The sequence below is a fragment of the Panonychus citri genome, unplaced genomic scaffold (assembly GCF_014898815.1).
Source record: "Panonychus citri isolate SS breed McGregor unplaced genomic scaffold, ASM1489881v1 Contig00096, whole genome shotgun sequence".
Classification (NCBI taxonomy): domain Eukaryota; kingdom Metazoa; phylum Arthropoda; class Arachnida; order Trombidiformes; family Tetranychidae; genus Panonychus; species Panonychus citri.
In genome coordinates this window covers 694,550-722,548 of record NW_026515501.1, presented here as the reverse complement: position 1 = coordinate 722,548, position 27,999 = coordinate 694,550, and the positions used below count along the sequence as shown (strand labels likewise).

General features: G+C 29.5%; 1 protein-coding gene across 1 annotated transcript; it reads left to right on the top strand.

The window, feature by feature from the left end:
* The first annotated feature begins 6 nt into the window (after positions 1–6).
* On the top strand, positions 7–27,989 carry LOC128388221 (sex peptide receptor-like). Its single transcript, XM_053347600.1, has 3 exons — positions 7–243; positions 25,582–25,696; positions 25,828–27,989. The coding sequence occupies exon 3, from the start codon at positions 26,058–26,060 to the stop codon at positions 27,600–27,602; it is 1,545 nt and encodes a 514-aa protein (XP_053203575.1). The 5' UTR covers positions 7–243; positions 25,582–25,696; positions 25,828–26,057; the 3' UTR covers positions 27,603–27,989.
* Positions 27,990–27,999: the final 10 nt, after the last annotated feature.

The following is a 27,999-nucleotide window of genomic DNA, read 5'->3' as shown; positions in this document are numbered from 1 at the left end:
GGAAAATGTAAGCATTACAATCAGTTGCAAGAAAAGTGGTTAACATGAACGTTGATTGTGTCAAGAAACTAAATCGTTTCCATTTTAATTGTGTTAATAATTGTTACCATTGAGATTAACTGATTAACGACAGTTGATTGTAAACTTTCACCGATCTAAGATCTTTGACACCTGTTGCCAACCACCGAGTTACATTCAACCTGCGAAAGTGTTGAAAATGACACAATAAAATGGCCAATCAATGTAAGTTAATTTTTCTCTTTTTTTTGTTCTCTAAAAAGAACAAAATTTTTTCAACTTTTCTTTCTCTTAATTTGGCAGAGAAAAAAAACAATTTAAAGATACTTTTGATAGATTTTTTTTCTATTGTTTTCGTCATTTTTTCTCTTTCATTTTTCTAACGGTTATTGTTACTTTTTTCTTACTCTTTTTTTGATCGTCATCTTTGTCCAATAAATATAAATGTAACTTCATTTACCTTTTTTTTTATGGATTTTTACCTTTTATCGTCCATAGATCACTCTGTCCATTTACCAGTATATTAGATTAATTTTATATCAATGATTAAATTGTTAATCAAGCAAATAAAATTAATTGCTCCTTCACAGTATGTTTGATACTTTTTATATTGGTCAATTTTATTATCTAATCAACGATAATTCCAGTGCCATTGATTATAATGATGTAATGGTAATAATATTATTTATAATCTTGATCACCATCAACATGAAGCTATTTTGTTATTCAAAGAGGTTGATGTTGGGAGGGAAAAAGTCAAAAGAATCCAATGTTATCATAGAGAAAGAGAGAGAGAGAGAGAAAAAAAGTAATACTTTATTCAACACATACTCTCATGGGGAGTTGGTCGAGGGTAAGAATGTGACAGAATATGTTAGTTAGGAATCAATGTAAAGATTCAGAATAATGTTATCACTAATACAGTTACAGGAGTAATGAGAGAGCGAGAGAGAGAGAGAGAAACAGGATTGGAAATGACTTCATTAGCCAACAAAAATGTTACTGAATTTTTGCCGAGCAATGAGCTAATGAAATGAATTTGTGTTGTTAAAATGAGGCTATACCACTGAGATGATCGTATATTCATGCTGAGATATAAGCACTTCACTCTCTCATCACCTCCTCCTCTCTCTCGCTCTCTCACCATCCTCTTCCTCCTCTTCATAAACTAATCAACTATTTTCTTCCTCTTTCGTTGTATTTGAACTTTTTTTTCTTCTCGTCTTCTTCTTCTTCTTCCTATCTTGCTGTTGCTCTTGTGTGTTTGTTATTTGGTTAAATTGTTGTTATCAACCCGAAAATTGTGATTATAGTAACACACTGTTGAGCTAAAATGGAAATTAATTTGATCAACATTTACCATGATAACATTTATTTGACATTTTCTTATTTCTTTTGCTGAACCATCACTAACCACCACCACCACCATCACCACTATCATCCTCCTCTTTTGCCTCTTTTTTCCCACCATCAGCATCTCCAAGGACGCTTTTGCAAATTTGTAATAAATAGTCCCTTGGAAACAAGAATCAATCAGCATAGGAAAAAAAACTAAGATGATAATGATGATGATGAACAAAAATAATGAAGATATTAAGGGATGAAGAAATAGAGTAACAATAATTGTTTCCTTACAGATTTAGTCTAACAGAGAAAAATAATATTAATATTAATTATGTAAACTATTGTTCCAACCTAATATTTATAATCCAGTTATTATCATCATTATCACCAACAATGTTGTTTCTATCATCTCTGATAATGAAAAGAAAACATGAAAAGACCAAATGAATTCAATCAATTCAATTCTTTATAATAGAACATGAATTCCTAAGTCCCGAAGATATTGACGAAAGATTAAGATGAACATGAAATTGAACAAAAATAAAAAGAAAAAAAAAAGTTCAACTCACAAGATAATGATGAGAGAACTAAGAGAAAAAAAATAACACGACGAATAAGCTAAAGAAGATGATGATGAAGAGAAAGAAAAAAAGAACGTGAAAAAAGAAGATATAACTCGCAAAGTAACTAAAGTTGATATGAATCAATGATTCTTTAAGAATCTTCATCTTCTTGGTGATAAACTTCTGTTTTTCTTCATTTCTTGCTCATCTTCTTACTTTTTCCCTCCATATTATTGAGCTCATTTCTTTATCTGTTACCCTAATGTAACATGTTGACATAAGTAAACAGTATTTGAATTCAGATCTAAACATTCTGAATCCCCATGAACATGAACTTTCAATACTATGCAGATGAGGGAGTGAATTGAAATAAAACTCTCTCTCTCTCTCTCTCTCTCTCATCCTCATCATGATTATCACCAAGTTCTTGACTTTTCATTATCATTGTCTGATTAAATATTGATAATGACAATACAAAAACGCTTTGAATGACCATTAGATCAATAGAGTAATTAACTTTTTTGTTTATTTTTCATTTACTTTGTTTAATTATTCATGATTTATTCACTGATGATATTGATAAATTACAAATTAATAACACATCTTGATTCAATTATTATAATATTAGATTGTTTGATAAATCATGTTGATGATGAAGATTATGGATGATAATAATTAAACTGTTCTGATAACAATGATAAAATATTGATTAATGTAAATTGAACAATATAATAGTTAACATGTTGTGTGTCTATTAATTTGTAACTTGATTAATGATTAAAAAACTAAATGTGATTTCAATTAATTTGCTAATTATCTTGTGTAAACAATTAACATTTAACAAACATAAAAGAGAGAAACTAAATTCTATTAGACAATTTATTAATTGTATTTTGAGACAAAGTCAACAAATCAAATTGGTGATAATCAATTTTTCCTTTTTTTTCACAATCAACAGCGATTAGTTGTATGTGTGTGCAATAGATAATTATTATCCATAATCATCGTGATAGTAATTATGATATTGAAAAAGAAAGATTAAGAAAAAAGAATCTTCTTTTTTGATTTCTTTTCTTCTTAGTAAAATGCTTATACTTTTTATCTTCTTACGAAAGCATTTCCATCATCATCATCATTGAACCTCATCATCTTCATCAACCCAAGATACAACATCATCAATCATCAACGTTATAATCATTGCTCATACAGATAATTTAGATTCATGTTTTATCATTACTATTCAAGATTATCATGATTCTTATTACCATTATTATCATTATTATTGCCCATCAATTGATGAAGAAAAAAAAAATGTTTACTTCCTGATTAATAAATTATCATCTTCTCTCATCAACATCATGAGCACAATCATTAACTGTCATCATCATGATTGTTTTGTGTGGTCTTTGTCCTTTGTAAAAAAAAATGTCATTGCCTCAAATTGTCCATCGGTTGTATTTGAATATTTTCCTGTCTTATTGATAGTTTTTAATTGTCTCCATTCCAATACAATTGTAATTTACCTTTTCCATCATCATGATTCAATGATTATCAATAAGATTAACCTAATTATTTTGTAATGTTGGTTTTTACCTTATTATCTTCATTCAATTAACTATTATTGTCAAACTACTGTTTACCATCATTAGAATCACAATTAAGGTCAATTATCATGTTAATTGAAACATTTCCAGATTAACTATTGTATAGAATGGTTTTTATTTTTGCTAATTAACTTACTTTTTTATAGTCTCGAGTCTTAAAATAATCATTCAATGATCTCAAATGTTATTTGATTAGGTTTAATCAATTAATAACTTTTTTTTTGCCAATTACTTGAGTTAAAAGTTTCAATTGTGATTGATTGATTTAATTAACTTTTCTTTTTTTAAATTGACAAGAGAAGTTTTTTTCTTCCATCCTCGTTGTAATATATAATCGAAACTTTTATCAACAAGTTGTATTTTTCCTAGATAACTAAAGGTAACAGTTTCAGTATTTATTTAGATTTGAATAGTATTTGAAATCAGTGATTGAATGAATTCCATGGTTGGCAAAATATCTTGAGGGAATCTAATGATTGAACCTACTCTGAACTTTTTAACCTCGATAATAACATCAATGTTCATAGGATTGATAAATGACTTTTACCTTTTACCTTAGCGATTGAATCAAAATCCATGTCAATATTTCATATTGGGTATATTATCAAGGATCATCCATGAATCAATTTTCACCAATTGATACATTGAGTATTATGGTTTATACACAATCTGTATTAGCGGATTAATTAATTTTATGGTTTCACGGAATCATGGTATTCATGTTTCACTGAACAAGATTTATCTTTTCAATTGAAAATAATAATCATAATACCTGTTTTCAGGATGATTATTGTTTGATTAAATAATGATTAAGCGGGTTGACATGTAATTCAGTCAACTATAATCATTGGATGATCATCATCATCATCATCATCAAGGTATTACCTTTTTATTTTCACTGACCAGCAGTGGTTAGATGAAAATGTTGACTCAGTTGATAGATGTGTAAATAAATATATTCACTTGCCTATTGGTCATTAGTTTGTAAAAGTAAAAAGGTTTTCATCATTTCATCTGAATCATTATTATCATCCTACTTTCCTCTTCATTTCTGTTGATTTGGTCAATGGTAATTTGGTAAATAATAATAATGTTGGTCGAGTTTAGACCTTAAAGAAAACTAAACCATTTGTCTTGAGGTTTGTCTGTGAGGTTTTTACCGGTGCACATTTTGACAACATTCATTTCCCGTTCCGGTTTCCTTGTATGGATGATAACTAATCAACCAATTTTTATCTACCCACTTCTACTCTACCATCAAAACCAACACCCTGACCTCCTACTTTCATCATCTTCATCTTTTTTATCTTCTTCTCTTCTCTTCTTCTGGTAACCTGCCTCTTTATTATCTATCTCCACATCATCAACTACCAGAGGTTGTTTATTGTTCAGTGTTGATAATATAAATCAGCTGTGCAAAGGCGTTGAGTTTGAGGAAAAAAAGATAAAACTAATATCATCAACAGAAATCATTAACAGAATTATTAATGAATTCATTTTATCTTTGATTGTTGATACAATTTCACCATTTTATTGGGTGTTTCATGTGTGTTTATCTGTTGGTTTCTTTAAACGAAACAAATCTTGATGAATATCTGGCTAGAACTTTTTCTAACATTCTATTCTAAAAACCATCATTAGTAAAAGTAAATTGGATAAGGTATATAGTTGAGAAGGTTTATTTCAGGATGAAAGTTGAATTCTGAATAAAAGAAAAAAAATATTATTATTCTTGTGATCAGTTGTATCGTGAAATTAATGAATGGACATTGAAGTTGAAGGGAAATTATCATCTTGCTGTTAATTAGATTTTTCTTTTATCAACTTATCCGAAATATCAGACTCATCTTTTTTTTTCTCGCTCATGCAATTCCTATCCTATCGCATATCAGTTAATAAGAGATAGATATCGTCTTGTGCTAGGCCGATGACAAGGGTGATATGAGAAAAGAAGCTTGCTGATGATTCTGACAATGATTCTGATTTTAATTAAGATGATGATTTGATTGAGCTAAATAAATACACATAGAAGCTCAAATGACCATTAAATTAGAAACCTTATTTCCTCATTTTCTACTCATCTTCTTCCTCTTTCTTATGGTTGACCTGTTTTTCATTTTCATCTCCAGAACCACTAATGTGGTTTTAATGCTCAACTCATCATCATCTTTATCATTCCTCATCAGAATTGATCAGAAGGAGAGAAAAATCTTTCCTATTAGTCGTTGATAATACATTCTCATTCCCATTCCCATTCCCATTCCCACACTCACTCCCAATTCCCAATACTAAGTCATGTTTCAGATTCAACAATTTTATCCTCATCTTTATCTTTATCTTTATCTCTCATCTTCCAACTCTGAAATGTTGTTCGTTCAAACATCATAACATGTCTTGAAAACTTCAACTTCTCAATTCTTAGCATCATTTTGGTACAAAAATTTTCCCTTCATCATGTTTTCTCTTCATCATCCTATTGTCCTTGACGATAGATGTATTATAAGTAAAGGTTAAATCAACAACAACAAAAAGATTCTGTTTGCTGGTAAATCAATTGAAACGTGTTACCATGTTTTTCATGATAACAATAATATTTGTTTCTTGTTGAACCATTGAAATCACGGTTAAGATAAAAATAATAATAATAAATACAATAGATTCCAACGAAAATCATCCATCTGATCATCATGATAATCATTGTAGAAAACTTTATCTTCATCAGCATCTCTTATTCAATTTCAATTTCTGAATCTAGTTGAATGTAAATTTCATTTATTTATCATCACCATCATATTGTATTCATAAAATTGATGTCTTTAGTTTTGCATGTTACCATTGAACTTGAAAATATATTCATCGATTACCTTTACCTCCCATCTACCTTTATCATCTTATTGTTATCATCATGTTATTAATAATATCATATCATGAATTTACATAAAATCGCAATAACATAGAGGGAAAGAGGATATTATGTATAAAAAGGTAAATTGATTAACATTTAATCATCTTATAATAATATTACTTGGTAAACATGATTGATTTATCATCCATGCAAACAACAATAACACACAACGATTATCATGATTGGAAACAATTGATTTATTTTTTTATCCCAATAAATCTCTGTCCCAATCTGATTGTATGAATAATTTATATCACTAACTAGTTGTATCCTTTTAGCAATCAAGTGTAAACTTGTAACTATTAACTGATTGTGATCGAATTTCATTTGATTGTTATATCTATCTCATCATGTCATCTCCTTACCAGTGTTGATATGATTATCATCATCATAATCATCAAGATTTTTAGGATGATAATAAAAAGAAAATGAGATTATTCTTGTTAATTTGTCATTGAAGTTCAATGTAATTAGCTTCAATGTAACAGTAATATTATATTTAATAATCACAAGTGAATCAAAGTAAATAATTTGATCTAAGATCAAATTGAGATTGATTTTTGATTCTTAACTGGTCAATGAAGCTTTACCTGTAATTTAATCTGATACAATCAATGGTTGTTACCTGAGTGAAGAACGAAAAAAAAAATATAATATCTCCAAAAGGAATAGAAGAGAATAGAAAAAAAAAGTAAATCTTTATAAATGATGAAGATGATGATGATGAGAACAGGATGAAGAAATGTATTGACAATCAATTCCCTATGTGAGGGAGCTAAAGATGAAGATAATGATGATAAAAAAGGTGAAGGTAACCAATTGAGTTACACTTGAATTGTATCATAGGTAATATGATGTAGTCTCAAACTGGGAGTGATTTTTGTTATCATCTCTCAATGTTTTCCTAATATATTTTATCCTCTATTTTTTGTTTTGTTTCCTTGAATTACCTTGAAAAAAAAAACAACAACAACAACTTCAAACAGTAACAGATATAAAGAGAAAAAATTTCAAGTTAAATCAAGTTGATTCAATTTAAAGTGAATGATTGATTTACCAATTGAAATGTACAGTTGAAAAATTCATACACCCAGAACTTTATACAGATGATGTTGCGTATTTTTATAATAGCAATGATATAATATCTGAAAGAAAATGAGACAGGAAAAAGTTTTTGTTTTCTCTTTTCCTTTCCAATTCTGTAAGAAATTTTATCTCTCATGAAAGTAAGAAAACTCTTCAGAATTGATTGAACCATGAAAATCATCAGCTACACACCAAAGGCAATTATTGTTATGTTACTACACAAGACGAAATAACATAAAATACATTAATAACAATTATACTTTGTGGAGAGAGATGAAGAGATAATCATTGATCATATTTAATTTAGTTAATTAATTTAACTCTTAATGCAACAAGTTTATGCTGTGCCAAATTGCAAGTCCCTTGGTTATCATCATGGTTATCTCATTTTTCAAACCATATTAATAGAATCATGAATTTGAGTGAATTTTGAGTTTCAAGTATTGCATGATAATAGTTTCAGGATAAAACAGATTGAATATAATCAATTCAAACGAGTGATTCTGAGCAATGAATGAGAGTTTTCAAACATGATGAAGAAAAAAAAAACAACTTTGGATGTTCAAATGAACAAATAATATTATTGAAATGTTTTCCAAGGTAAAATAATCATTGTCTTTGTTACTTGAATATAATATAATATATTATCTGTGTGTTTAGTTGTCTTTTTTCATGATATTTTATTTTGCCATAGAATTGAATTTGCAAATATTATACAATGAGAAACAATTTTCTTTTCATCTGAAACAATTCTTGATCATTAATATTGCCTCTTGTTGGATTTTTTTTTCTTCTTCATCTTATATATATGATAAACATGCTAATAGTGCTGATGGTGTAAAGGATGAGTAGGTAAACGATAGTAAAGTGATACACAATATATTATCTTGGTAAATAATTGTAACTCAAGATTCTGAGAACCACCCAAAAGCTAGAATGTCAATAAGAAGGAAAATAATTCACCATTCTTATCATATAAAATGGCAGAGACTTTTATGTATATTATCTGTTAGAAATATTATCATGAATATCGTTTTTCTATCTGTACATAGATTGATACCAATTCTGAAATTCAGATGACATGAAAAAATATTCGTCTGAGCTCTGATTCTTCATTGATACATGAATTTTAGTTTATGTACATCTATGTTTCTCTATCTCTGTTATGATAAAAAAAGGTCATGAGAAAAGGTTATCTTCATCTTGTTCAAGAAGATAAATTCTCAAGATCTTATCAAATCTACAGGGAGTGAAAATGTAATAATAATAATGATGATAATAGTAATGATAATATTTGTGATGAAGATGAAGATGATGATATTTCTGGTAACAGAAACAAATTTGTGATGATGATGATGATGATGATGAAGATGATGAAAAAAAACACAATAATACAAGTTCCAATACTCAAGATTATTATATGTTGTTATTTAATCAACTTGAGAAACAATTGTAACAACTTGTTCAAACATTATTTAAGCTTTTCTGGCTCGATTAATTCAATCATTTCCATGGAGTTGAGAGTTGGCCTCATATCTACATACATTATCTGTGATGTTATGGAGATAAATATCTTCATGTGTGTTTGTTTAATTTTTTTCATTCTATCTCCATTTTCCACCTTCACCTTTGAGCTTTTACAGAACTTTTCTCCATTCCCAACTGAACTTGAAGATGATGATAATTATGTTGATTATGTTAATTACTGCCTTGTTTTTGAGGTTCTTCTTGGTTAATGTTGAAAGGTTTTGATGATGATTCTGAAGTTTTTTTTTCACCTTCCATGAATTTCCTGGTTGACTTTGTGTTATCAGAATGAGAGAAAGAAAAAAAAAGTTACTTCAAGTTCTGTATCTGTGTCGTATTAACATATTGCAATTTTTATATTACTTTTGAAGTTTTTTTCCAGAACTTTTTTTCCTTTTTCTTCTTTATTTTCATCTTCGATGATGATGATGCTTCGTTTGAATCGTTTCCCATTCCTCTATCATGTTACTTAGCCTTAATTTTATCTTATTTGATATTATAATCTAGTTACTCAGTATAAAATATCATTAGTTAGATGATCATGATTGCTGAGCAGAAAAAAAATGTGATGCTCATGATGAACTCGAAAGTTTTTTTCTTTAAAGTTATCGTCTATTATGTGTCATATTGCAAGATGGATTAGTTTTACACAGTTGAGAGATTAGTTGAATTATTCTGTATTAAACTTGATGGTAATTTGTTCCAATACTGTATTGTCATCAGAATGAATAATTAAATAGAAAAGAATTTCTTTTTTTAACTTTTTCATCTCAAATCTCATTAGTTTATCATTCCAATAGTTTCATGTTTCATTTTTCTGTTTGAATTACATTTCTTTATAAAAACTTCCAACGATATTCAAGTTTCCAATTCGATTATGATTTTCCCTGACAATTAATCCTCTTAAATGTTAAGCAACAAATAGATTTAATTATATCTCTTTCCGTCTTATACAATTACCAATATTTTAATTGTTTACATTTGTGATTTACTTTTTTTTCTGCTGCTAACACCAATTATAATTATGATTATAATTGTTCAGGATTCTATTGACCTAATAGGTTATGTTTACTTATTTTATCATCATCATCATCCTAATGATATCAAAGGAAATGTATGAAATGATCATGATAATCATCATCATTATCATGATAATACAAAGAGACAATGATAACGACAAGATATAAAATGACTCTGATATAGATAAAGTAACGAGATGGAAATACTTGGGATTCATTGAGACATGAATAAGTTAACATTGAAATCATGATGATTTTACTTTTCTGTGAAAACAATGTTATCCCTTGAAAAAAAATCATGTTGATGCAAAATCAATAAGATAAAGAAACAAAGATGCAGAACAGATTATCTCCTTGAATTCATATTCAGCATTTCTTTTTGTTTTCTTGTGCCTTTTCATATTTTGCATCTTTCTTATCCTTCATGATTGAATTATCATGTAGTGTGATGATTGTTTTCAATTGTTTTCTATGTAAGATTATGTAAAAGGTTTTTTTTTGTAAAAAGCAACAAACCTCATGGAGGAACAAAAAATGAGATAAGTTGAATATCATGTATTAACCTTTCTTGTTGTTTTCTTGTTGTTTTCTTGCTTTTGTCATGTATCATCAATATCATCATCATTCTCATAAAACTAATGATTTAATCCAATTCAATGATGATAACCCAACCCACATACATGTGATTATATCAATCATAGGGTAACAATTGAGTGAAAGGGTCAGTTTACAATGAAGGAAAGTGGACACTGGCTCATCTTCAAAGAGACACTCATGTTTACATGTTGATAAATTATATTATCATTAGAGTTGATTTTTCTTCTCGTATGTTTACTGTTAACTTATAATCTGATCAACAATCATGATTATGATCAAAGTGACTTGGTCATTGTTCAGGTACATTTCATGATCAACTATCGATTGTAAGTTGATGTGTATAAAGTTTTTTATTATATCATGAAAATGGGAAAAATATAGTAGAAGAGCAGAGAAATAATCAAATTATAACAATAGATGATTTTCATGATAGTATTGATCTTTTCATGATCAACCTGATGATCATTATCAACATCATCTTAATCTACAACTGATTTTGATCCAATGTTGACAATCAATTTTTTTCTTCCATAAGCAAATAATAAAAACTAAGAATCTAAGCTGTTAGTATATAAAAGAATCTTTTTTTCTCTTGTTATTCTTTAGAAATAAAAAATTTTTCGAATTCTTATTTTCGTCTTTATGAACATCTTCGTCGTTTTTATTTATTACGTCCATCATATTGTTCACTTGACTTGTGTCCATTGTTGTGTCCATTTCTGCAATAATATAATCTATTTTTTTTCATGATGATGACGAGGAAAAAAATGGTAACAATTCAATTGTATATTTTATTCAGCTAATTTCATCTTTTCGGATTCTCAAACAAAAGAAGTTCAATTTATTCAATATGAATTCAATTTTTCATCAGTGGTCACTTTGAATTGAATTATTTTTTCCCTACTGGTCAGCAGAAGTTGATCCTAGTTCACAGTTAGTTGTACATGTTGTGTAATGTAACATTTATTGATTAGTTTATTTCGTTGGATTTGTAAATTTCCTTTCAACTTGAATCCCTTCCGGAAACAGTTTTGATGTTTTTAGGATGAAATTTGATTGGTTTTGTTTTTTGGCTCTCAAAATCAAAGCTAATTAAATGAGAATTGTCATTCATTTTCAATTTTTCCATGAGTTTATAACTTGATCGTTATTAAACTGGTTGATCAATTCAAAGTTTAACTCAATCATAAGAACTAATTGTTGATCTTAATGATGTTTTTAACGATGATTATGATGAGAAAGTTGATGATGATAATGATGATTTGGTGAGCAGTTAAGCAAGTTAATTGGATAAGGCAAAGTTCATGATTTGCTTGAACCATTAAATCGTAATCAATGACAAGTTAGAACTTTTTTCTTTTCTCTTGGTCTTTTTTTATATATTTTCCCTCTCATCTTCTCATCTTCTCATCTTCCCACTTCCACTCCACTAGAATTATTTTTGATTCAGGCCGACACTTCCATCCTTCTTTAAGTTTGGGAATCATTATCACAATTAATCAATAAATTGGTTTGATTGTCAATGGCATCCGATTGTTACCATTACGTTAAATTAATCAAATTCCCAGACAAAATGTTCAGGAAACATCAAGTTAATCAGAAAGTCTCATGAATGTTTTTCTCAAAAAAATTTGCATTTTAATCAATCAATTGAACACAAACATCAAAGCCTATTAAATGAAAGTGTACGTTGACTGAATAGTTTCAAAGGGAATTGAATCCGATAATATAGTTAATTTCAAACAATTAACATGATTTTTAGTGCTCCAAGTTAAACCCCTTTTTTACTTGTCCTCAAACTTAACTACAACAATTAAACTAATCACATACTAATTGCTTATTAATATAATGAAATACTTTATTAAAAGTTGTCCAAAAATTTGCAAAAATGTCACTTTACCAGATTAACTTGTCACCTTTCAAATTATGATACACTAGCAAGAGGGAAAAAAATATAATCAATAATCGCCCCACTCCAATCATTTACTTCACCATTTCATCCCACCATGTTACCTGAGGGAGTTTTTCCTCCACAGAAATTGTTTCAAATGTGATGAATATGAACAGAAAATAATCATTAGCGTTGTTTGTTTCATACACAATTCGTTTTGCTTCAATAGGAATCTCGTTGTTAACAATTTAATTGAATCTGATTATGATCATTTAATCAATTCTTTATCTTTGTTATTTGTTTGATTGAAAAAAAATCGAGTATTTTTTGTCAATTGTTATTATTTTCCAATCGTGAAACTCACTCGTATATCCATGACTTTTTTTTCAATGTTTGATAAACATCAGTTTGATTATGATAAATGTAATAGGAAAAACAGTAAATAATCAAATTAATGTTAATAATTCAAGTGAGAGTTAATTCAACTTGTTTTGATTGTTTAACGACAACAATTACTTTATTATTGATAAAATGATAATCATAATACAAACAATATTATGATAACATGATACTTTTGGAATCCATATCAACCTTTTAATCAACTTGGATGATATGTAATTAAAGTCTCTGCTGGTTGTGATCGTAATTAATTTATACTGTGTAAGATAATCAATTTAATTTAGATGAAAAAAAGTCTACACATTACTGTGGATATAATTGATTAAATTGTTAGTTGCATTATAATCATTGGCAAATTTGATTATCACCTTTTGTCTCCAAAGCTTTGTGTTAACAATCAATTTGTTCAATTTGTGTCAGTTAATTATTGTTATTGTCCAATCAATTTTGATTGATGTTACCTTGATCTTGAATCAATATTATCAATCAACTTTTTTTTCGTGACTTAATCCTTAATTCAACCATGAATTTGACTCATGAATATTACCAAGCTAATTTCTATCCATGGGTAATATCATGAAATTATCTTTCCGATTCATTCAGTTGATTTCTTTTAATGATTTTATCATGGAAAACAATCAAGAAGAGAAGATAAAAACTTTGAAAGTAATCAACTAGCTGATAAATTATTACAATTGATACAATAGGAAAGAGTCACGTATTATTCAGGGGGTAACTTCATGATTTCTGAATCAGAACTTTTCATTTCATCTTTTGATTCATTCCTGTTATTTGTGTTACCTTTATGTTCAATTGTAACAACAAAAAATACTTTGGGTTAGCAAGTAACAGTTAAGGCAACAGGCAATGGAGCTTTTTCCTCATCATTTCTCTCTCTCTCTCTCTCTCTCTCTCTTCACTTTTCATCCATCTCTTTGTTTCATCAGCATCATCATGATCTTCATCATCATCTGAAAGGAAATAAGATTCTATTAGGAACTTTTTATTGTTTAATCGTGTTAGATGAGTATTACTCCATTGAGATTATGTGAGTTATTGTTCTCACTTGCACCATCATCATTATCATCATTTTCTTTGCTCAATATTAATCGTAACTATTGCGAACTGAGTAGTTACAATACTTTTTCAATTATAATCTTTTTTGCTTCTTTTTTCTTTGGTCAGTTCAGATTCTGAATGATTTATTATCATGAATGGTTTTTTATGATAATTAAATCTATTAGATGAATATTATTGTGTGTTTGGTTTATTAATTTCATGTTAATTTTGTTTTAATTTATGCTTCATAATTATCATGTTATTATAAACGTTGTAACAATCACATTTTATTGTATTCGACTCGCAACAATTTAATTTTGTACAATCTAATTTGATTTAACTTTATTCGGTTGTACAAGTTTTATCATGTTCAATATCAAATATCAAAGGTTTTGTATATCATGAAACTGTTTTTTGCTTAATTTCAGTACTTGATTAAAGTTCAGAGGAAAATGTCTTGATCATTTGCATCAATATCATTATTATGTTCATTCTGAATATTTTGTTTTTTTTTATTATCAATTATTGATCTAATCAGATTATTCATTGGATTAATTATTTCCTGGTAAATACTGAATTGATTAACTCTATGGATTTTGTGTATTTGTAAGTTGACACATTTCCATGATAACATTTGATAATATTGATAAGTTACCATCGAGTGTAAATTACTGATTGATTGTTTTGACCTTGTTCATTGACATGAACCGTTAGTTCATGATGATTATGAAATTTTATCTGACATTTCATGTATCGGATACAGTAAATTGTGGATAATTTATTTCACTTCATATTTCTCTGTATTTTTCGTGTAACAATGAAGACAGAAGCAGAAAGATGATGGTGATCATTTTGATTGAAGCGCAAAGAAAACATGAGAAAAAAATAAAAATTATTGCAAGCATCATGAAACTCATGAAAATGAATGAAAATGAACCAAAGATCAATTGAAAATAAGGCAAAGAGGAAAAAACAGAATTTTTTCAAAATGAACAAGAGGAAATACTCAAGAACTTTTTTTTTTTTACTCAGAATTGAAGAACAGGGTGGAAGACTTTTAGCTGTAGGAGGATGAAAATGAGGATGATAAAAAAAGGGAAGTGAATGAAATTAAATGTAAGAGTCATGGTGATGAACTTATATGTATTAGAATGAGAAATTTGTTTATATTCCTCGAGTGATTTTTAACGAGTTTCTATCTGGATTGTTATTGTATCCAAATATAAGGTGAATCTTCATCATTTTTGTTTACTTTTCTCTTTCACCTTCAGCTCCCATCATCATCATTCAATAATCACTCACTACTTTACTTCCTGTATTATTATCATCATCTCAATTTGCTCTATTTTCTCAGAGAGGCAAAAAAACTTTATAACCTTTTTTTCAACATCCATCAGAATCTGATTTTAAAAGCCCAGAGCACTTTGATTATTTAGTTTTACCGTTTAATAACCTGTTGCCAGATGATAACCTTTGATGAAGTAAAGTGATGAGGATGATATTCAAAAAAAGGGATAAATTAACTTGATTTCCATGAAAATGAATTCAGGGTGATGATCTGAATCTTTAATTCCATTTGACTTGAAGGTAAATACAATTTTTCATCTTGAACTCTGTCAAAAACTTTACTAACCTAAGTTTCCATCAATTAACTTTACCCATAGTTTTCACAGTCTCATCATCTTTGTCATCGTCACTCTAATAACTTGGTATTTTCTGTCTTCTCATCTTCTTCTTATATACTGGGCTCAATTTTTATCTCTATCCTTGAGCATTATTATATAACTCCTGATGATAACAGTAAATGATAATCAGATACACCAAAGATGAAAGACAAACGTATTATCATTAACCTTACATCAAAAAGAAAGAGTAAAATATGATTAGTTGAGTTTTTTTTTCTGTTTTTCATCCTCTTCCTTTTTTGCTCCATCCGCATCATCAGTAATAGCATCTTCATGCTATCTCTGTTTGCCTTGTGGGAACTTGATATATTGGGTGATAATTACATACGAATTCAAGTAACTATGGTTACATTCGGAAAATTTTCTCTCTTTAACCTTTTTTTTTGCGAAAGGTTAAAGAAAAATAAAATAAAATCAAAACATCGAAAAGAAAAATTCTGAATTAACTTGCAAAAGAAACGATAGACTTTTTTTTCTTTTTCTAAATATCGAATTTCATATTTTCTCTCTCTCTCTCTCTCTCTCTCTCTCTTTCCCTCTCTTCTCCTGTCAAAATGATGATAAAAAAATTCTGATATATTGTTATCAAGATTTTAATAATGATTCATTGTGGGTTTATAAACATCTATGAGATAAATTGTATCTTCTCAAATCTATATTGATTCTGAATTTATCATGAGAAAAATTTCCCTACTGAATGTGTGATAATTTCAACTGTATTTACTATTAAGCTGGTGTAACTTTTATCATGGATATAATCAGATAGAAATGAGTGAATCTAAACGATAACATGTTGAACAACATGAATAGGATGATTATAATGATGAGATATCATGATACCAATTGAAAAGCTCAAAGGATTTTATTGTAAATCTCACCATGAAATCAGATGAGCAGATAAGTTTATACTCACTATTTTTTTTTCTAAAGGTAATAATATTACATGTTTCATTATCGTTATCAGTGTATTATGATGATGCAGTATTATGACGATGTTTCAAGAATTATTATTACATTATATTTGGGAAGAATGATAGAAAAGTTTTTCGTCTTCTGTTTTCCCCCATGTAAAAGAATCAAGAACTTTCAGAATGATAATCCAACCTGAAACAATTTAGACTCGATGAAACAAACTTTTATTCCTTCCAAGTTCGTGAAACTTTTACAGATCATCAAACCCTGAACTTTGGTGGAAATTTTCACCATCAGACTTTAAGTTGTTACGATAAGATGAGGAGAAAACTTTTGGACACCAATTAGTTTTCTCATCAATTCTTTTCTAGTGGACAGTAGAAAGTGGTCAAGATGGTTCAGTAAGATGCTCTGAACAAATGAAAATAATAATAAAAGAAAGGAAATAGTCTCAAAGTGAAATTGTTACAAAATGTTTTGATAAGAAAGAGAAGGTCAGAGTGAGAGAGAGAGTGAGTTAGGGAGAGATGATATTAGTTTATTACTTTAGAAAAGGATGAAGATGAAAAAGGAAACAAAGTCAGACAGTTAAAATGATGAAAATACTTGGCTACCTATTTATTATAAGGTCATCATTTGTTCATGAAGAAATGTTTCATGGTAATGATATAAAAGATGAGATATTGAATTTATTATTGAAAATTATTACCATCAAGATGCAAAAGAAAAAGTTGATTCAAGTTTCATATTATTATTATCAACATTGTTCAAAAGATGTCATGGTAACAATATTTCTCATTCAATAAAGAATAAGAAAAAAAGATAAAATTTCAGGAAAAAAGAGACAGAGGATGAATAAGAAAATGAGAGAAAAAAATATCTTCACAAACTAACTAACAAGTTGATTGTTATGATTATTATTATGAAATTTATCATGCTGTTAAGAGATAAAAACTCAGGATTGACTCCGAGAAAAAAAAATTCTGAGATAAAACTCAAGACTCTCACCATGATAACCTAGTTAACCTGATTTCCGTTTACTTTAGCTGAATTTGTTTTCCTCTTCCTTGTCCTCTTCATCTTCCTCACCACCACCTCCTCCTCCTTTTCCTCCTCGCCATCATCATCATCATCATCATCATCAAAATCATCTTCTTTCATTCTTGACTGATTTTTGTCATTTCTCCAAATTCACCTTTGATAATATTGCATCATTATTATAGCTCGTACCACCATAACTCCTCTTCCTCTCCTCTCCTCCTCTCTTACCCACCACCAAGAAAGGAGGAAAAAATAAATATATCGTAAAAGTTTCATTGCAACCTGATCATCATCGTCTAGACATCAAATTCATGCTAGAAACTGATACCCAACCCTTGTGATGTGATAAACTATTGCCATTTGTTAGTTAACCTATTGGTGTGACGTTTACGTGATTTATTTTGATAAACAAGTATAAGATTATTTGTTGTTTATTGGGTTGGTAAGCTGAACTAAGCTCAACCCATTGATAACGGTAAAAAATGTAATAATAACTTATTTTGCTGAAGAAAACAAAAACAAACTTCTACCACACTCTTTCAAGTTACGAAAAAAATGAAACAAATAGAACGAGAAGAAAATCTCAACCAAACAAATTGATACAAAAGTTTTATACTTTTTATGTTTCTCTTTCTGTTTTCTTGTCAATTTTATTTCTCTTCCTTTATTTTATCATGTAATCGATGAATTATCATTAACATCGAAACAATTAAAGTTACATTATTGATGAGAAAAAAATTCTTCTAACGAATTAAGTTTCATCTCGTTCTCTCTCTTGATTATTATCTTGAAAATAATTGTCTCTCTCTCTCTCTCTCTCTCTCTCTTCTTTCTTTCTTTCTTTCTTTCTTTCTTTCTCCTGCTTTGAAACTTTAAAAACAAGTTTCTGTACCGCCATCACCAGATCATCCAAATTTCCCTCTTTTTTGGACTAGACTCTAGTCACTAGAGGTAAAATTCTAGCTACACTTTTTACCTGACTGAATACCTCTCCGTCTTTTGCGCTCACTTAGCTCCTCTGTCTCATCTTCATCAGCCATCTTAAAGGCTATGTATCTGTGTGTGGCCGTGTATATGCTATGAATAACCTTTAATATTATTAATATTAGTAATGTCGGTGAATTAATCTTTTATATTTAGTTTCAAGTGTTGAATTAATAGACAAATTGTGCTTCAAAAGTGAGTTTACTTTTATATAATCGAGTCTTCGAGTCTCTCTCTCTCTCTCTCTCTCTCTCTCTCTCTCTCTCTCTCTCTCTCTCTCTCATCTTTATTATTATCTTGTTTAAGATGACTGTTAACAACAAACAATTAAAGATGCTGATGATTTTGTATACACGCCCATATGGCGCTCCGTTACCTATTGATGCGTTGGTGTTTATGTACAATATTTTAGATATTGGGCATTCTAATTGGACTCCAGCAGTCGCAAGTGAAGTTTATAAACTATTTTATTCGGTTAAATGTTCTAATCCTTTTTACGATCGTTGGAGAAAGAGATATTTGTGTGACCTGGAGTCAATCGATCAGCCCACAGGCGAGGCTCAAAAGCTACTTGACAATCTAACCACCAGTGTTGAGAACTTACAATTAGAGCGTCATGTTGAACAAGAACCAAGTTTACCTGAACTGAACGCAGATCAAAAATATCTTGTTGAAGGTATTTACAGGCGAGAACTATCAATTCTCATTGATTGGTCATTGTTAGCCGTATTGTTGAATCTTATCCAAGAAAGAGATGATTTTCACTGGTCTCGTGATTCAGCCTTTACAGCTTACAACAAACAGTGTGATCTTATCGAAAAAACTACAAAACGTAGAAGAATCAAATCAAGTATCAAAAAGCGATTACTTGATATTGACAATTACAATGCTTCAAATGCTTCCAATAATTAAATCTGTTCAGTTTTCCAGGTCCAGGATTTGGACTGATATTGACAATTACAATGCTTTCAATAATTAAATCAACCAAATTAATTAATCTGTTCAACTTGCTAAGTTTCGGCTTTGGACTCAACTGATTTAGCTATCTTATTGGTGTGGCTTAATTTGATAACCAAGTGTATTGAAAAAATGAAAAATCCTTTCTTTTTATCATGAGCTCGATTAATTATCATTAACATCGAAACAATTAAAGTTACACTATTACTGAATAAAAAAATTCCTCTAACGAATTAAGTTTCATCTCGTTCTCTCTCTTGATTATTATCTTGAAAATAATTGTCTCTCTCTCTCTCTCTCTCTTTCTTTCTTTCTTTCTTTCTTTCTTTCTTTCTTTCTCCTGCTTTGAAACTTAAAAAACAAGTTTCTGTACCGCCATCACCAGATCATCCAAATTTCCCTCTTTTTTGGACTAGACTCTATTCACTAGAGGTAAATGTCTAGCTACACTTTTTACCTGACTGAATACCTCTCCGTCTTTTGCGCTCACTCAGCTCCTCTGTCTCATCTTCATCAGCCATCTTAAAGGCCAGTTTCCGTGTATATGCTATGAATAACCTTTAATATTAGTAATATTAGTAATGTCGGTGAATTAATCTTTTATATTTAGTTTCAAGTGTTGAATTAATAGACAAATTGTGCTTCAAAAGTGAGTTTACTTTTATATAATCGAGTCTTCGAGTCTCTCTCTCTCTCTCTCTCTCTCTCTCTCTCTCTCTCTCCACATCTTTATTATTATCTTGTTTAAGATGACTGTTAACAACAAACAATTAAAGATGCTGATGATTTTGTATACACGCCCATATGGCGCTCCGTTACCTATTGATGCGTTGGTGTTTATGTACAATATTTTAGATATTGGGCATTCTAATTGACTCCAGCAGTCGCAAGTGAAGTTTATAAACTATTTTATTCGGTTAAATGTTCTAATCCTTTTTACGATCGTTGGAGAAAGAGATATTTGTGTGACCTGGAGTCAATCGATCAGCCCACAGGCGAGGCTCAAAAGCTACTTGACAATCTAACCACCAGTGTTGAGAACTTACAATTAGAGCGTCATGTTGAACAAGAACCAAGTTTACCTGAACTGAATGCAGATCAAAAATATCTTGTTGAAGGTATTTACAGGCGAGAACTATCAATTCTCATTGATTGGTCATTGTTAGCCGTATTGTTGAATCTTATCCAAGAAAGAGATGATTTTCACTGGTCTCGTGATTCAGCCTTTACAGCTTACAACAAACAGTGTGATCTTATCGAAAAAACTACAAAACGTAGAAGAATCAAATCAAGTATCAAAAAGCGATTACTTGATATTGACAATTACAATGCTTCAAATGCTTCCAATAATTAAATCTGTTCAGTTTTCCAGGTCCAGGATTTGGACTGATATTGACAATTACAATGCTTTCAATAATTAAATCAACCAAATTAATTAATCTGTTCAACTTGCTAAGTTTCGGCTTTGGACTCAACTGATTTAGCTATCTTATTGGTGTGGCTTAATTTGATAACCAAGTGTATTGAAAAAATGAAAAATCCTTTCTTTTTATCATGAGCTCGATTAATTATCATTAACATCGAAACAATTAAAGTTACATTATTACTGAAGAAAAAAATTATTCTAACCAATTTAGCTTCCATCTCTCTCTCTCTCTCTCTCTCTCTCTCTCTGATTATTATCATGAAAACAATTGGTAGTTAATCAAATTATCTTTATTGTCTATTAGTCTTAGCAATTTACAATCATTATCATTTAGTTTAATCGTTATTTTTATTCAACACTTACATTTACTGTCTTCATGATATTTCATTTGATGCAATGGTTGACAATCATGGTTGTTTTGAGTATTAAACCCATTTGTCAAATGATTTGTGTTCATCAAAGAGTAACATTGAGAATGAAGTATCTCCTCCTCATGATGAAATTTCCTCATCGCGATTAAATTGTCACCAAGATGTTTAAATATTCATCTTATACAATCTTACCCCAGCCCCAGGTTTGATTCTGAAAAAAAAGAACCTTGAATGACTGATGATTGAAAATTGATTAATTGATTCTTGAGTTTGTTATTAATCTCCTGATGAAAAAGAATCTTGATTGAATTTTCTCATCATCAGAATTTCTCATGATGATGATCCTCATCTTCATCATGAATCTCAATTTCAACCGATTATACTTTTCAGCTTCACTACTTGAAACTACTCATACTCAAGGGTGAAAACATAAACACACAAATTGAATAATCTTTAATGTTTTACATCTGAATATCTGCATGGTAATGTTTCCATGATGATTCTGAATCATTCTCTTTGTGGTAATCATCGTTAGAATAAGAAGAAGAAGAGAATGAATAAAAAGAAGAACTGAATCTAAAATAATTCTTATTCTAATAGTTGTATTATTATTATTTATTTATTCAGAATTCATTTAATCACATGTATATCATTTTTCCGCCTTCATACTTACCTCTGTATCTCACCCACTTTGACGTTTCTTTGTGTCCTAACGAATTGGTTGATTAAGTTTCAACGATCTTCTCATTGTTACCATTATCATTATTGTTGTTGTTGAACGTATTAGTAATAGTACCATGAATTCATGGGAATGATGAACAGTCATGATAAAATAACAATAAAAAGATACATTATCAAACGAACATTAAATCATATTATTATTACTATAATAGGAACAATGAAAAATGTTTCAATTTTTTTTTCTTCATCTTCCTCTTGTCTTCCTATCGGAACCTTTTTCGTCCTTCTCCCTTGTTCATCTCTCCATCATCATCTCTCTTCCTTCCACGTCCTTTTCATCATCTTTTCTCAACTGTAAGTTAATAACATTTACATTCTCAATGGTTTGAGCATCTTCATGATAATCATCATGATGATTAAAGTGATGATTGTGATAATCAAATCGTTTCATGTTGTAAAATGTTAAATGAGAATGAGTTTAGTTTTTTATACTTTTTTTCAATAAGATTCATGTTAATCTTTATTTTTTATTATTCATCCTGTTCATCATCTTCATCTGGCTTAATCAAACAAAGATTTTATTGTTATTGTTTATAAAATTTCAATCTCAATCAATAAATTGATTCAGAACTACTCAGAACTTTTCTTTTTTTAGTTCCATCAAATTGACTTGGACGATTAATCGATCGAGTTATTAATTTCGAGAGAAATAAATATTCTAACTTTCTCATTTCTCTCTTTCTCTTGATTTCCTGATTGACTGATATTAATCATCTGATTAACTCATCTTCAGGGACTCACTTGAATCGTAGTTGATAATTAAATTTCATGTCGTTTTTTTTATTCAAAATTGGGTCAAATTAATATAAACATCATGTTTATAGTAGTTGCGATGAAGTAATTTAACAAGTTAACAAGTAATTGTTAATCTATGTGAATATTTAATCATGATTATAACAAGCTCACCGTAATCACCATGATTGGTGAATATTATTATCAATATAAATTTCCCATTTTCCTATTTTTACTCAGTTTATGATTAAATGATTATCATGGTTTGATATGGGAAATGAATTGACAATTTGATTTGTTGGCAGTTTTTTTTTGCTCATTGTTATCAATTTCCCATTCAATGTCTATATCCTTTTAAAAGGATTCTGATGATATTGTGAGTGATGATTTGGATGAGGATCATTGATATAATGATGATATACAAGAACGATAACTTAATCTTTTGTCATCAATTCTGTCACCAGTTGAATACCTTTAAGCTGATGAGATTCTCATGGGTTTTCATCCTACGGACTTGATACATAGACCAAAATATATTATCGGGACATTTTATTTTCAATCACAGGTATTATTTGTATTGAGTTGATGATACCTGTAATTCATGATGAGCAAGATGTATGTATGAAACTAAATGAATCCCAATGACATGCAATGAGATTATAAATGTTATTTGATAAAGGAAATGACCATCCAACCCACTCACTGTTTAAGTCTCTCATATCATATTGTCAGCAAGACAAAGTGATTATATAAATACATCATCATCATTCTGTATCCATTCTGGTTAATATAATACCCTCAAGGCCTTAGCATGAAGATTAAACTGAATAATTCCAATATCTGCAACAACAACAACAAAAGCAGCCTCAGCATCAACTGAAAACCAATATGGCTGATGATATAAAACCGATTCTAATCAATGAGCTGCATCTTTTTAAACATCATTATTTGAATCTGATTCATTTCAACACTGAATTTTCACCATATTTTCTGAGTCTTTTTTTTCTTGTTCATCACTTTCCTGTCAACATTCATGATAACACGTTTGTCAATTGTACAGAATTGTGAGGATTTGCCTTTGAATCAATTTATAAATACATTCAATTATATTTCTCTGTGTGTTATTAGATTTTTTCATTCCCATCATCATGATCATCATCTTACCTTTATCCTTACATCATGGGTATTCAGAGGTATACACAATCAGGAAGATATTAATATTTCCATCATAATACAAAACTCAGTTATCAATTTTCATTCTCTCTCTAGATTTTCATTATTATCATCAAAAAGGATTCTTGTTTTTCCTCTTCATCATCTTCAGCATCAAAACTATCTATATTCTCTCTCTCTCTCTCTCTCTCTCTCTCTCTCTCAGTTTTTGGTAACAATTAATGATATCGATTTCAATTTGTTCATTTATTGAAGGTTATTACTGATTATCTTATTGGCTCAATGAATCAAACGGTTATCAACATGAAATATCATGACGATAACCTCCTAGTTGTAGATTATGATTGATAAATTAACTTGTCAATGTATTTTTACAATTTGTTACAATTTAATCATTTTCAAAGAAAAAGGTATCAACCTAATGTTGAATATCATTTTTTCCTATTACTTTTCATTCATGATTCACAATCTGAAGGAAAAACCATTAAAATTTATCGTTTATAATCATAGAGGAAAATGTAACAATTTTTTCAACACTTTCACTTTTTAATCAACATGTCATTTGATTTCAATCAATTTTGATTCACTTTTTATATAATTAAATTATTCATTATTATCATAATATTTTGGAAAAAAAGTAAAGACTTTCTGATTTATTAAATTATTGGAACTTTATTACAATTGTCCATTCGTAACAATTACAAGTTTATATGGAAATTATTTCGTTACAATTAAAATGAAAATACTCTTATCATCATGAAAATGATTAATTTGATTATTGGATAGAAAAAGAAGAAAAAAAAATATTCCTACCTTGATAATATATCTATTAATATACAGGGAAAGTTCAATTATGATAATAATATGAAATTAGTTGAAATAATTTGTTGATAAGGGAAAAAAGTAAAATGATTAACTAAATTGTTAAAGTAATCATTTTAATCTAACCCAAGGCAATTTCATTATCATGATGATGCTGATGATAAGGGACCAGGCAAAGATATATAATACTTATCATCCTCATCATCATCACCATCATGAAATCAAAAACTATCATCAAACTAAGTTAACCTACAAATTAACTCCCAGCACAACATTTGATAATATAATTTAGCACAAATTGTATCATCAGTTGATGATTTTATTTAACTTGATAGTTATTATTTCTTAATTTAGGAATCACACCAATTTCAAATATCTGTCATGAAATCAATTGAAACTAATCATTAAATCCTAATAGATGATCATATTTATCTCGTTTTCATCTCTCTCTCTCTCTCTCTCTCTCTCTCTCTCTCTATTTTCAATCTGTGTGACCTTTTTTCCCCATGAAACTAAAAATAATCACCAATTAACATGTTTCAATGTAACAATTTACTGATTCACTTGATTGCTCGTTTTATCCGTATGTTTGTATGTTAATTAACTGATCAATTAGTTGGTTTGGTAAACAATTGAGATAATCAATCAATGAGTTTTAATTATATCAAATTTTGGGTTCTTCATGTTTATCTTTTTCTTTTCTTTTTCTTTTTCTTTTTCTTTAGATGTTGATCAACATTTTCTCGGTGAATTTAAAACAATTTGGATTCAATCAATTGAGCTCATGATGAACATCATGTAAGCTTATTCAGATTTGCAAGTTCCTGGATTTTTTTGCGGGTAAGTTTGTGAAAAAAAGGAGAAAAGTAAAAAAAAAGTTCGACGGTTGAAAAGTTCTGATTGAATTTTTTTCCATTAGATTGGAGAATTTTCTAAATTCTTTTTTTTTCTCTCTCTTCCTCTTCTCATAGACTTTGAACTTTCCTCTTTTCATCTTCTTGGCTTCATTTGATTCTCTCTGAAAGTTTTTTTCTTCAATTAATGTCGACATTAAGTTAATCATGATGATATTCAACAGGAAATGAATTGATTTCTTCAGATCTTATCCATTGTCATTAACAGGAGACTAAATCAAACACCAATATCTACACAACAACTTTGCTTTTAATTGTTATTATTATTAAATTGTTCCGTTCACAAGATGACAACTGAATTAACAATTGATATTACTGATGCCTACACATTAACAAATAGTAATACCTCAATCTACTTGAATGTTTCATCATCAATAACATCAACACTTTCATCATCTTTATCTTCATCTTTTTCATCTCTAATATCATCTGTAATATCATCATCACCGGTTGGATTATCATTATACAAATACGACAATCAAAGTGATCCAGTGATATTAATAGCAAATAACAATAATGCTATTGAAACAATTAACCAAAATCTGAGTGAACCTTTAAGCCACTACCCAACCTCATCCTCTTCCTCATCTTTTTCAATCCCCTCATCGTCTTCCTCTTCCGTATCCGTCTCTTCATCATCAATTTCTTCCTCATCACCATCTCCCTTTATCTCAAATCTATCATTTTTACAACCTTTACAGAATGAGCAAAAAAATTTTGGACTAGTGGTCAATGTAACCAAAGACTGGCCCATTGAATATGCCATGATCATGTTTGGCTATATTATGCCTTTCCTGTTGATAATCACCTTGATCACCAATAGTTTGGTGGTCATCGTCCTTGCCCAAAGAGAGATGAGAACCCCGACAAACCTTGTGCTCCTCGCAATGGCCATATCAGACATGTTGACCCTTTTGTTTCCCTCTCCGTGGTATTTTTACAATTATACCTTAGGTTATCATACGGAAATGCTTCACCCACCGGTGGCCTGTTATGCTTATCATTGCATGATTGAAGTGATACCAACATTTTTCCATACAGCATCAATATGGTTAACCTTGGTTCTAGCGGGTCAAAGGTACATTTATGTTTGCCATCCAACGGTAGCGCCAAAATATTGTACACCACCCAAAGTGACCCGAGCCATTGTGACCGTTTTTGTTTTAAGCCTAATCTTTCAAGCCTCACGTTTCATTGATAGAGATTTTCAATCAATTGAGATTAAATTAAACACTGGAGCCTCTGTTTATGGTTGTAAATTCGCCACCGCAACCTGGGTTAAACGTATATTCACCGAGGATGCCTATTACATCTTCTATTATGGTTTTCGTATAATTTTTATCAACATCGGCCCGTGTACGGCCCTGGTAGTCCTTAATCTGGCCTTGTTCAGGGCTCTTCGTCGTGCCCAATCAAAGAGGAAATCGTTATTCAAAGAGAATCGAAGGTCAGAATGTAAAAAACTTTGCGACACCAATTGTACAACCCTAATGTTAATCGTGGTGGTTTCGGTTTTCCTGGCCACCGAATTACCTTTGGCCCTTACGACGGTTCTCCATGTGATTCAGAATGCTCTTAAAATTCATATTGCAGGCTATGAATATCTTAATCTGATAATTTTATCAACCAACTTTTTTATTATGCTCAGTTATCCATTTAATTTTGCCATTTACTGTGGTATGTCCCGACAGTTTCGAGAAACTTTTAAAGCACTTTTCATCTCTGGCAGCAGGTCAAACTCATCTGACCGATCAAGACAAACTCGTGAAGGGTCAACACGTTATTCAGTAGCCAATGGACCTCGAACATCAACAAATGAGACAATTCTTTGACCATCAATCTAAATTGGAATCATTTGTTTTTCTTTGTGCTTAAATACATCAATCATTTTAGCTTAATTTAAGACAACAATTAAACCAAAAATTATTATTATATTTCAATTATCATCGATTAATGAAATATATATAAATTAATAGATCAATTAATCAATTGATTATCTTTACTTGTATTAATAATTTTATGCTTCGAAACTTTTTTTTCAGCAAAATTGTCCTTGTCTCGTGTTAATTATTATTGTTGTTAATTACTATTATCATGTTGATTAATAAAATGATGAGAAATCAATTAATGCTTTATTATTTTTGTAACAATGTTGATTATCCAGTTAATTATCATGATTAATAATAGATTGTATTTATTGATTTTCTTGGTGTTGTAAAAAGTTCATGA

What these genes read in the sequence shown, in the direction of transcription:
- LOC128388221 (XM_053347600.1), top strand. Translation starts at nt 26,058, where the DNA reads ATGACAACTGAATTAACAATTGATATTACTGATGCCTACACATTAACA.